The sequence below is a fragment of the Heterodontus francisci genome, chromosome 10 (genome assembly GCF_036365525.1).
Source record: "Heterodontus francisci isolate sHetFra1 chromosome 10, sHetFra1.hap1, whole genome shotgun sequence".
In the NCBI taxonomy this organism is placed as follows: Eukaryota; Metazoa; Chordata; class Chondrichthyes; order Heterodontiformes; family Heterodontidae; genus Heterodontus; species Heterodontus francisci.
Window position 1 is genome coordinate 11,587,591 of NC_090380.1, and position 13,141 is coordinate 11,600,731.

Consider the following 13,141-nt stretch of genomic DNA (forward strand, 5'->3'; position numbering starts at 1 on the left):
TCTAGATGTAACGAAGGCATAAATGAGGGTTTCAGCAGCAGGTGAGATGAGACAGGGGTGAAGTCAGGCAATGCTATGGAGGTGGAAATATGCGGTCTTAGTGATGGTGCGAATATGAGGCCAGAAGCTCATCTCGGGGTCAAATATGACAACAAGGTTGTGAATAGCCTCGTACAACCTCAAACAGATGCCAAGGAGTGTCAATGGTGAGGGAACGGAGTTTGTGGCGGGGACCAAAGACAATAGTTCCAGCTTTCCCAACATCTAGTTGAAGGAAATTTCTTCTTATCCAGTACTGGATGTTGGACAAACAGTCTGACAGTTTAGAGACAGTGGAGGGGTTGAGAGAGGTGGTGGTGAGGTAGAGTTGGATGTCATCCGTGTACATGTGGTAACTGACACTGAGGGGCAGAATGTAGATGAGAAATAGGAGGGGGCCAATTATAGACCTTTGGAGGACACCAGAGGTAACTATGGAAGTGGAAAGAGAAACCATTGATGGTGATTCCCTGCTAAAACAGGATAGATAAGAATAGAACCAGGCAAGTGCAGTCAAACGCAGCCGAATGATAGTGGAGAGGCATTGGAGGAGGATGGTGTGGTCAACTGTGTCGAAGGCTGCAGACAGGTCAAGAAGGATGAGGAGGGATAGTTTACCTTTGTCACAATCCAATAGTATGTCATTTGTGACTTTGATACGAGCTGTTTCAGTATGGGGGCAGTAATCTGATTGCAGGGATTCAAACACGGAGTTCGGGAAAGATGGGCATGGATTTGGGAGGTGACAACACGTTCAAGGACTTTGGAGAGGAGAGGGAGGTTGGAAATGGGGAGGATAGTTTGCAAGGACAGTGGGGTCTAGGTGGGTTTTTTGAGGAGGGGGTGATGACGTCAGATTTGAAGGAGAGGGAGACACTGGTCTGATAATTAAAGTGCTTCCTGCACTGAATCCAGGAGTATAGCACAATGCTTCTGCTGCTTATGTCCTGGGCCACCTCCAAGCACACCTTCCTTATGGTAGCAGCAGGTTTCTTCCTCTCATTGCTAGGAAAGAGTATCCCTGACCACCTCCTCACAGATCGCAGCAACACGCTCACGAAGGCTTCACTGAAATGAGGCACAGCCTTTACCAGTCTGGAATCCATTAACACACTGCTTCTCTTTTCTTCCCAACTCCAAACTTCTTAAACTTTCATGTTTGGAATGTTCCTTTAATGACTGGAGTTACGAGCGTGTCATTGTTGTATTCAATATCACACCCACTGACACTGATTGGATGGGAAACCTGGAAGTAAAATGATAATGAGGTGACTCAGTTAAAAAGCCACTGTCACATGCACTGTACTTACTTCCGGGTTCCCCGTGTGTAACGGGCCCCATCACCCACCCCCAACCCTGCTCCCAGGGCATTGCAAACATGAAATCAAGGCTTTATTATTTGGCTAAATTCAAGTCATTGCATAATGCAACATTTCTGAATTAGCATATTAATTATTTGAGAGTTAAAATATTAAAGCAACTCCATCCTAGTCTGATCCATTTTACAGGATCAAAGAGATGCATGTAGACCAGAATAAATCTGTTAAAGTTATGATTCTGTCTTAAAGGTAACCTACATGTTGAATGGAAGTTTTGATCATGAAGACTTTTGTGGCCACAAAGGGACCATCAATCCAGGCGATTTGCAGGTAACTAAACTGCCTGACACGTGTTTCCCCAGAACATAATTCAGGTTTAATATCAATTACTAAATACTAAGAGTGGACTCTGCAAGTTTTGATGTGGGTTCGAAAAAATAGTTCTTATCTGTTGAAAAACAAATTTACTTACTGCAAAAGAGAAAAATGTTTCATAATCATTAACAAAATACATTTTAGCCTTGCCTACGCAGTCATAGTGTTATACAACACAGATATAGGCCCTTCAGCCCATCATGTCCATACCAGCCATCAAGCACCTCACTATTCTAATCCCATTTTCCAGCACTTGGCCCATAGCCTTGTATGCTATGACGTTTCAAGTGCTCATCTAAATACTTCATAAATGTTGAGGGTTCCTGCCTCTAACCACCCCTTCAGGCAGTGGGTTCCAGATTCCAACCACCCTCTAAGTGAAAAAAAATTGCCTCTAATCCCCTCTAAACCTCCTGCCCCTTACCTTAAATCTATGCCCCCTGGTTATTGACACCTCCACTAAGGAAAAAAGTTTCTTCCTAGCTACCCTATCTATGCTATATCTATCATAATTTTGTACACCTCAATCAGATCCCCCCTCAGCCTTCTCTGCTCTATGGAAAACAACTGTAGCCTATCCAGTCTCTCTTCATAGCTGAAATGCTCCAACCCAGGCAACATCCTGGTGAATCTCCTCTCCATCCTCTCCAGTGCAATCACATCCTTCCCATGGTGCGGTGCCCAGAACTGTACACAGTACTCCAGCTGTGGCCTAACTAGTGTTTTATACAGCTCCATCATAACCTCCCCGCTCTTAAATTCTATGCCTCAGCTAATAAAGGCAAGTATCCCATATGCCTTCCTAACCACCTTATCTACTAGTGCTGCTGCCTTCAGTGATCTATGGACAAGTACACCAAGGTCCCTCTGACCCTTTGTACTTCCTAGGGTCCAACCACCCATTGTATATTCCCTTGCCTTGTTAGTGCCCCCAAAATGCATCACCGTGATTTTTCTTCTGATGCTTAATTATTTTTGTTATTCATTGCAAGTTTGTGTGGTCTGGCTTTTCCATAGAAAATTTGTGGATCAAAATCCTGCTGAATACGATCAGTAACACATTGCTTAATATACGCGTGTCAAATTCTGGATGAGTAACACATTGCTGAAATTACTGATGTCTAATTGTATATCAGTAACACACTGCTTAATGTACTCATGTCAAATTGTGGATGTGCAACACACTATTTAAATTAGTTGTGTCTAATTGAGTATCAGTAACACACTCCTGAACACACTCGTGTCAAATTCTAGTTAAGTAACACACTGCTTAAACTACTCATGTCTAATTCTGTATGACTAAGTGACAAGTTTTCACGCTGAGACCTGAAATGATTTTAGTTCCTGGGGCTCGCTCTCATATACAAGGTTGGACGCCTGCACAAACATGCACTATTAAAAAAAACCTTGTTAATCCAGTTAAACTGACTCCACTCTACTTCCTCGCCAACTGAAACCCCAGAGACCAGTAACAAATTGCTCCAACCTTTAAACATACATTGCTCCATGTACAGCTTGAACCAAAGCCAGAAGCTTTTGTGTATGATGTACTGTGGAATGTAAATGTACAGTGGATTCATGTTTTATATATATATATAATAGGTTTGGGAGTCAACTTTTCAGAAATCAACAGACAAAATTAAAAAGAAAGAGCATTTGATTACCCAGAGCTTAACTAGGAAAAATGAAATTGTCTATAATTCAAACTGTATTCCACCAAACATGTGTAGATAATAACTGGGCAAATAAGATCAGGTTGTACTGTCAGAATGGAGCAGAACGTAGCAGAATGGGGTATCACTCATAATTAGTACTATAATACCCTTTCTCCTACCTATGCTCCTGTCTGAGTTTTCTTTGTTACTTTGCCCTGTCCACAGACATTGGAGAAGAACAGTCAACCAATGGAAATTAGTAAAATAGCTTGTACATCAAAGGCAAACCTGCCAATGACAAGCCTTGGAATCATTGGGATGGCCACTGAAGAATGAGCAGAGAGGGATTACTGGGTAATTTTGTAATGTCATTGTGCAATGGTTGTTTGACAGTGGATGACTGCTGGTCGAGGTGTGGTCCACTGTGAGATGCCATCATCTGATGAACCCGGGCATGGACTTCAGCTTTGGGTCAACTTGAAGAGTTCAAAGAAAATGATGGCACCTCAGTACCAGGAACTGCTGAGTAAAACCATTCCTAAACCCAGCAAGGATGGGGTGACGGTAGCTGTGATCTCAGGAGAAGCCCTTGGAGCCAAGGTAAATTTTAAAACTGAATTAAACCTAACTGATGCTGAGATGAACGGACATGGCATAATATTGTTTGACATGAGCGTATGGACATTGATGTATTTTAAGGCATGATACTTCCTGATTTCCCATTCTTCCTCTTCAGTTCCATGCATATCAGATTTACCATTTGCCCTTGTGATATTATGCTGCCTAAACAGCAATTTGCATTGACCAATCATGCAAACATACTCTTCATTCCCATTGTCATTGAGTGTTTTGGAATTATAGAACCTTACAGCACAGAAAGGGACGATTTGGCCTATCCTGACAATGCTGGCTTTTTGAAAGCCATTCCAATTAGTCCCACTCACTCTCCTGCTTTTTCCCCATAACCCTGCAAATGTTTCCTCTTCAAGTATTTATCCAATTCCATTTTGAAAGTTACTATGTAATCTACTTCTACCTTGCAGACAATGCATAACTTGTTGCATACAAAAAAAATTCTCCTCATCTCCCTCGATGTTCTTTTGCCAATTACCTTAAATCTGTGTCCTCTTGTTATTGACCCTAATGCCAGTGGGTTTCTCCCTAGCTTCTCTATCCCTTCCTAATTTTGAACACTTCTATTAAATCTCCACTTACCTTCTCTGCTCTACAGAGTACAATCCCAACTTCTCTAATCTTTCCACATAACTGAAGTCCCTGATCTCTGGTATCATTCTAGTAAATCTTCCCTGCACCTTCTCCAAGGCCTTCACATCCTTCCAGAAGTGTCCAGAATTAGACACAATACTCCATCTGAGGCCAAGTCAGTGGTTTCTAAAAGTTTAGCACAATTTCCCTGCTTTTGTACTATATTTCTCTATTTATAAACACAAGGATCCCATATGCTTTTTAGCAACCTCATCAACTTGTTCTGCCACCTTTAAAGACTTGTATACATATACTCCCAGATCTCTCTGTTCTTTCACCCCTATAAAATTACACCATTTAGTTAATAGCTTACAGTGTCAGCTGTGGCTCAGTTGGTAGCACTCTCACCTGTGAGTCACAAGGTTCAAGTCCCAATTTAGTGCTTGAGGATAAAAACCAAGGCTGACACTCGAGTGCAGTGCTGAGGGAGCATTGCACTGTTGGAGGTGCTGTCTCTGCGATGAGATGTTAAACTGAGGCCCCATCTGCCTGCTTGTGCAGATGTAAAAGACCCTCTGGCACTATTTTGAAGAAGAGCAGGGGAGTTCTCCCTGGTGTCCTGGCCAATATTTATCCCTCAATCAACATCACAATAATAGATTGTCTGGTCATTATCACATTGCACAAATTGGCTGCCAAGTTTCCTACTTTACAACAGTGAGTACACTTCTAAAATACTTTGGCTCTAAAGCACTTTGAGATGTGCGGTGTTTGCAAAAAGGGCGAGACAAATGTGAGTCTTCCTTCTTCCCTTACATTACCTCTCTCCATTCTTCATACCAAAATCCATCACTTCACACTTCTCTGCAAAAATTATCATGGTTGAATCTAGTGATTAGGTCACAGATCTCAATGAACAGTAAAACAGCCTCAAGGGACTAAATAACCTACTCCTGTTCCTATGATGTTACTGGTCTGGAGGGAGCTATGTCTAAAGCTAGAAAACTAGCAAAATCTTCAGAAGCGTTGGGAATTTGAGCACAACCCTGGTGTGAAGACAGAGAGATACCTGGGCTTTCTGACTTTATGATAGGTCCACGCAACACTCCTTCACTTATATTGGAAGAGAACAAAAACACAAGTACACAAAAGTGTGAGAAAGAAATCCAAATCTTGAAGGCTGAAAACTGGTATTCCATTTCTGGCTGGGGTCCAGGACCATGCTCCCTGATTGAATTTTCAGTAGGACTAACCAGATCATCCCTTCCCCAAATGTAACCACAGTAGTCACTGTCACACAGATAACCCTAGTCTTGCCACACCCCCTGTCCCCTCCCCTGCCGCACCCGGCCCCTTCTCTATGCTCTTCAACTCCCTACCCTTTCACAGAGAGAAGACCATCTCCTCCAACCTGCCCAGTTTACACTGTGATACATCCTCCCTCTCCACGTTCAGGTTGTCACTCCTCCCCTATCAGCCCAATTAAATTTTCCTTCCACTCCTGAGGTCAAGCAAGTCTGTCTTCCCATCCCCCATCCTTCTTTCCCTCCCCATTCCCTCTCAATTACTATTGGAACTCTCTGTCATTCCCCATCTCAAAGATCCGTTTCCAACTTCTGATCCCTTCCCTCTCCATTTGATTGTTATCCCTTTCCCCTCCTCTTCATTGCCATTCATATTCCCATTGTACCCATTCATTGCCAGCATTTCCCTTCTCTTCATTATCAGCCCATCCACATCACATCCACTCAGTCTAGCCGTGAATGCATGAGGCAGGGTCTAACTCTGTGCTTAGTGCTGCTCCTAGCCCTAATGGCATATATAGCAGACACTACATAGTGTGGACAGTAACTCCTATTTCCCTGAGAGCTCCTGCCTACAGGATATAAAGAGACTGTAATTCCTGTCGTAGTGAAGCTGAGAGGCCTGGTGCAGTGTAATAGTAGCCATATTCAGGGAAGGGCCAATCCAGGGGAGTGGGTACAGGGGCTGTGTGGGGGTGTGTGGGTAAGGGCTGAATCCGTGCTGATTCTGCTCAGCAAACACTGACTCAATGACTGTACCCCGACTGCCTGGGAGTGCGATGCACAGACTGTACCCCCACTGCCTGGGAGTGTAACACACTGACTGTACCCACACTACCTGGGAGTGTAGCACACTGTACCCCCACTGCCTGGGGGTGTAACACACTGGCTGTACCCACCACTGCCTGGGGGTGTAACACACTGACTGCAGTCACCCTGCCTAGGGGTGTAACACACTGGCTGTACCCACCACTGCCTGGGGGTGTAACACACTGACTGTACCCCCACTGCCTGGGGGTCAAGCACACTGACTGTACCCACCACTACCTGGGGTGTAGCACACTGACTGTACCCCCACTGCCTAGGGGTGTAACACACTGACTGTACCCCCACTGCCTGGTGTGTGTAACACACTGACTGTACCCCCACTGCCTAGGGGTGTAACGCACTGACTGTATCCCCACTGCCTGGTGTGTGTAACACACTGACTGTACCCTCACTGCATGGGGGTGTAACACACTGACTGTACCCCCACTGCCTAGGGGTGTAACACACTGACTGTACCCACCACTGCCTGGGGTGTAGCACACTGACTGTACCCCCACTGCCTAGGGGTGTAATGCACTGACTGTATCCCCACTGCCTGGTGTGTGTAACACACTGACTGTACCCTCACTGCATGGGGGTGTAACACACTGACTGTACCCCCACTGCCTGGGAGTGTAACACACTGACTGTACCCCCACTGCCTGGGAGTGTAATTCTGACAATTACCATGTATGGCCTGTTATGCAAATGATGATGTCCAATGAAACATTTCAATTCAAAGAAATATCCTGCAGGTGAGTAGATTATTTGATAATGTGTCACCTACTTTGATGTTTGTGTAGTCTATACTTTGGACGGTTGTGTTTAGATACGATATAAAACAGGCCATTCAGCCCAGCTGCCCTATGCTGGTGTTAATTGCCCACATGAGGGTCCTCCCACTCCAGTTACCTCTTCCCACCCTGTCTGACCAAATCCTTCTATCCTCTTTCTTCCTTCTGTGTGCACCCAGCTTGCCCTAAAATCCTTCAACCACTCCTGTGGTCATGTGTTTTCAAGAGGTGTATTTAAAAATAAAAGTGTTTGCCAAATCTGGTAACTATGCAGTCATGGTCCTCCTCTTTTAATCTTTTCTGATCACATGTTGCTGATTTGCTTAGTTAGCAGATATATGGCAATTGATTTTTCCAACTTGTAATGAGTCATATTTCTGTTTCCAAAGACATCTCAATTTAAAAAATAAATCCTTCAGCTCCTTGACATCACATCACAATTAGATAACGGCAATGTGTTAATCTTCTGTGAGTTCAAAGGAATCTAGTACTTGGATATTTAATTGTGAAGGTTAAGATGTTCTGGAAGTGTGATCAGGTCCTGCACAATTGGAGCTTCTTTGTTCATGAAATTTCAAATAAATGCTTTGATGTGTGTTAAAGTTGGTACTCGTTTTAGTTTCGTAAGGCTCTTTATTTATGTTACCTTGTACTTTTAAGAGCTCTGCTGTTTGTGTTTGTCATTTTAAAGGATTGATTTGGAGTAGTCGTGTATTGAACGCATCTGTAATGCTAGATTTTGACATGCATTGGACTCTTAAAGAAGATTATGCAGACTTTAATCTCTTGCTGTAAATTTAGGTCTGTGGTGGATGAATCATTCAGTTAGAGGTTTGGCGCATGGGGGAAGATTTTTTCTTGTGATGAAATTAGAAATGTGGTTGTAAAGAATCGGTTCACACTTTGTTAACTCAGAATATGAAAGTGTTTGTTTTATATTCACTTGTTTCCACCATTGTTTGGTCTGTTTTTATTTATTCTTCGACTGTTTATTTCTTTGCTTCTCCCAAAGATTTTTCTCATTTATTCCCTTCATGCTTTCTGCGAAACCCCAACATAAATTGGAGCTACACTGGAATGCATCTACCATTTGTCAGGCAGAAGCATGGACCTCCTCTGTAACTTCTTCCGACGGCCTGGGAGAATTCCTGACTCCTGTCCACTGTGTGCATCAGAGTCTCCAAGGCAGCATCTGAGAACGTGAGAGCGTGATCTGTAGGTCTAGAAGCCATTTCGTTGCTTATAGGTGCTTCCTTGTTTCCTCCTTCAACCAGGCTGCAATCTCCATTTTAAGGGGTGCTGGCTGTCTTTAAATGTTGTAAGAGGTGCCCAACATCTGCCCACCCCTCAGCTAATGAGTATCGCAGGTAGCGGTCTCTGCAGCCTGATGATAATCAGCAGCCAGTACCAATATTATGGGCTGCCAGGGACAACACTAGCAGGTAGGTGCAGTGCTCGCACTCCCCAGCAACCCCCCCTCCCCCCTTCCTCCCCAATCCCCCCCGACAGTACAATCAAATTCGCAGGCTTTGAAATCAAAGCTGCTCTGATTCCAGTTGCTCCTCTCAGAGATCATGAGCTGAGCATTATTACTGCTTGTCTTGCCTTTGGTGAGAAGTTCAGCCTTATTTGATACAGCACAGAGCTGTACATTATGCTGAAACCTTGCATTTTTATAGCACCTGATCATTTCCCCAGCATGTTCCAAAGCACATTACAATGAACAAATTGTTTCTGAAGTGTCGTCGCTGTTATGCAGGCAAACACAGCAGCCAACTTGCACATAACATTGACTCATAACCATCAGATAAGCTGAGTGGCTAGTTAACCTATTCTTGATGATGTTGAAGGAGAGAAGAACGGTTACCGGGAGACCAGAAGAAGCCGCTGCTCATCTTTGTTTATATTTGTCTGAATATTGTGTCATGCTTACAAGAGGTGCAACAGTGAAAAATTATGGACAAAAACTGAAGAGTTATAAAAATTGATTTTGTCTCTTAAAAATGAACCTTTCTTTTAAAAAGTGAACAATGTGCTCCACAATGACCGCTGAAGGTTAAAAGACGTGGCCTTTGTATATTCCGACAGGGGCAAAGGAAAATCTTCAAAGCTAAGGGGTGTCAATTTTACCCATCCTACACCCATTCTGAAATATTCCTGAATTGAATGTGTTCTTCTGAAACAAAGAAGGTGTGAAGTGAAGCCATCATAACCAGATTATTCTTCTTCTGAACCCATCAAGAGACCTTTTTGAATTGAATGGGTTCTTCTGAAACAAAGAAGGTGTGAAGTAGCCATATTCTAGGCCATTGCCGATCACTACAGGGAAGAAAATACCTGTCTTCCAGCATAGGAGAGATGTAACACATCTTTACCTTAAAACACAGCCTGGAGACAGAGAGAGACACCCAGAAAGCAGAATCAAAACAGCTTATCCGGCTAAAGAACTGGGAGAGCACCCAGCAAACTAGAAGGGACATGCCTTGCTGTAGAATTTTGTATCTGCACCTATACAGCAGTGAATTAGAAGTGATTCACTGTCTTCAACTGAACTTTCAACCAAGAGAGAAATCTACAAATACCTCAGGCCTGCAACCAATGAGAACTCGGTTTTCAAGAGGTTTACCATGCCCCCCGCAACCTCCTTCCACTTCCAACCACTTACCCCTTTTCCTCTCTATCTGTTTCTTCTCGTGTGTGTTAAAGGCCTGCTACCCGACCCGAACCCGACGGGACCCGACAATATGTGTTGGGTCGGGTTGCACTTTCGGGTCTGGCATTCGGGCTCAGGCCGGATTGGACACGCTCTGTCACCACCTCAGGTAAGTGACTCTAATGTTAATTTACTTTTTGTACTTTAAAGGTGGTTTTGCTACAGTCATTTTAAGCTTGTGCAGGTAAAGAAAAAAGTGAAAAATGGAAGGTAGGTTAACTGCTGGTTGGGTCTGGTTGGACGGGGGAAAAAAATGGAAGGACATGGGCCGGGTCGGGCTTGGGGTCGGATGGGGTTCTGTCGGGCTGGGTCGGGTCTCATTTGCAGACCCGAGTAGGCCTGGAGTGTATGTGTGTGTGATTGAATGAATGAGTGGATGTGGTTGCGATAATTTCAGATTAAGGTGTAGTGATCAATAAATAATTGACTTTCTGTTTTAAACCTACAAGAAAACCTGTCACTGTCTCTTTATTTGACAGATAAAACACAAAGGTGTCAAATAGTTGAGGCATAATGTTCTTACAGGGTGGATGGGAGCCAGCCATGTACCTGCTGCAGTGCAGAGAGAGGTTACCATGGGATTATCATATATGATCTGACACCAATCTTACTGTTACTTGTCTCCTTTCTGGGGAAGTGTATCAATTTTAGCTTAAATAGGAATGCTATCCTTTATTAAAAAAATATATTCTGCTTAACAACCCAGAAGCCAAAGCAATTAGGTGAATGCCCCTGAACCTTGTTTTTTGATGCTGATTGAACCAAGCTATGCCTACTGTATTAAATCATTGTGGCATAAAGTGCCTGTGCCATATAAATGGTTGTCTTTAAAAGTAATGTCCAAATGGTGGATTGTGCTTCACAAGGCTGGCACTTTCTCCACAAGACGAGGGTTAGAAATTGCTTAACGTTTTAAAATCTAAAACTTTCATTGGTTCAAAAACCCAGGTGCCAAATCAGGCCAAATGCAATAAGTTGAGAGGGGAGGTGAAGAGAAAACCTTCTACCAGCATGTCATAGAGTCAGATACAGCACAGAAGGAGGCCATTCAGCCCATTGAGTCCATGCTGGCTCTGCATGGAGCAATCCAGTCAGTCCCACTCCACCACTATGTAAATAGTAAGGGGGTAACAAGAAGTGGATTGGGGACAAAGAGGGTGATATATGCATAGAGGTATAGGGCAAGGCTAGAATACTTAATAAGTACTTTTTATCAATGTTTACTAAGGAAGAGGAATCTGACAAAATATCAGTGGAGGCAATGGATAGGGTAGAAATTGAGAGGGAGGAGGTACTGGAAAGGCTGGCTATGCTTAGGGTCGATAAGTCACATGGTCCAGATGGCTTGCATCCCAGGTTGCTAAACAGAGTGGAGTTGGAGATAGTGGAAGAGCTTGCCATAATCTTCCAATCTTCCCTAGATACAGGGGAGGTGCCAGGGGATTGGAGAGTGGCAAATGTGACACCCTTATTCAAGAAAGGGTGTAAAGACAGTCATAGCAACTACAGGCCAGTTAGTTTAATGTCACTAATGGGTAAGGTTTTAGAAACAATAATCCCAAAAATTCAACAGGCACATGGAGAGGTTTGAGTTAGTTAAGGATAGCCAGCATGGATTTGTAAAAGGCAGACCATACTTGACTAATCTAAATGAATTTTTTGATGAGAATGCAGTGGATGTTGTCTATATGGATTTTAAGAAAGCGTTTGATAAAGTGCCACATAAAAGGCTGGTTAACAAAATTGAGGCTCATGGAATAGGAGGGTCAGTGTCCAATTGGATTTTAAAAAATTTGCTTAAGAACAGAAGCCAGCAAGTCATGGTAAATGGTTGTTTTTCAGACTGGAGGATGGGAGACAGTTTTTCCCCAAAGGTCAGTGCTCGGACCACCGCTTTTTTGCTCTATATGAAATGACTTTGATATTGGAATACAGAGTAAAATTTCAAAATTTGCTGATGATACCATATTTGGAGGTGTGGCAAACAGTGAGGATGATACAAACCATCTGCAACAGGAGAGGCTAACAGAATGGGCAGACAACTGGCAGATGGAATTTAATACAGACAAGTGTGAGGTAATGCATTTTGGCAGAAGGGAGAGTGTGAGACTTAATGGCACAGTTCGAAAGATTGTGCAGGAACAGAAGGACCTGGGGATGCATGTGCATCGATCTTTGAAGACTGGTTTGAAGCCAGGCCATATTGAGAGAGTGGTTAGTAAAGCATATGGGATCTTGGGATTCATAAATAGAGGCATTGAGTTCAGAAGCAGGGAAGTTACACTGAACCTTTATAAAGCTCTGGTTAGGCCCCAACTAGAGTATTGTGTCCAGTTTCCATCACCACATTTTAGGAAGGATGTGGGGGTCCTTGAGAGGGTGCAGAGGAGATTTACCAGAATGGTTCCAGGGATGAGGGATTTTAGTTCCAAGGTTAGGTTGGAAAAGCTGGGGTTGTTCTCCTTGTAACAAAGGGGATTGAGGGGAGATTATAAGATTAATGACATGTTTAGATAAAGTAGACAAAGAAAAACTGTTCCCATTAGCTGATGATACAAGGACTAGGGGTCACAATTTGAAGGTTTTGGGGAAGTGCTGCGGGGGAATGTGAGGGAGAACTTTTTTACACAGCGAGTGGTAATGATCTGTAACTCGCTGTGCACAAGGGTGGTGGAAGTGGAGATAATGATTTCAGAAGAAAATTGGATGGGCACTTGAAGGAAATAAACTTGCTACAGGGACCAAGCGGGATAGCTCCGTGGAGAGCCGGCATGAACTCGATGGGCTGAATGGCCTCCTTCTATTCCATAAATGACTAATAATAACAAAGGTCACTGCATTTCAGAAAGTTAATTCATTGTGTAAAGTGCATTGAGAAACGTCAATGTGAAATTTGTATAATCAATGCAATTTTTTTTATTAGAAGTAT

At 43.3% G+C, this 13,141-nt stretch overlaps 1 protein-coding gene across 2 annotated transcripts in view; it reads left to right on the forward strand.

Moving 5' to 3' along the window:
• Nucleotides 1–13,141, forward strand: part of pir (pirin) — a 192,073-nt gene that overhangs the window by 71,921 nt on the left and 107,011 nt on the right. For both annotated transcript variants that reach the window (XM_068039839.1, XM_068039838.1), the window contains exons 4-5: nucleotides 1,608–1,688; nucleotides 3,782–3,988. In XM_068039839.1, the coding sequence (XP_067895940.1) occupies nucleotides 1,608–1,688; nucleotides 3,782–3,988 (288 nt within the window). The remainder of the gene's footprint in view (nucleotides 1–1,607; nucleotides 1,689–3,781; nucleotides 3,989–13,141) is intronic.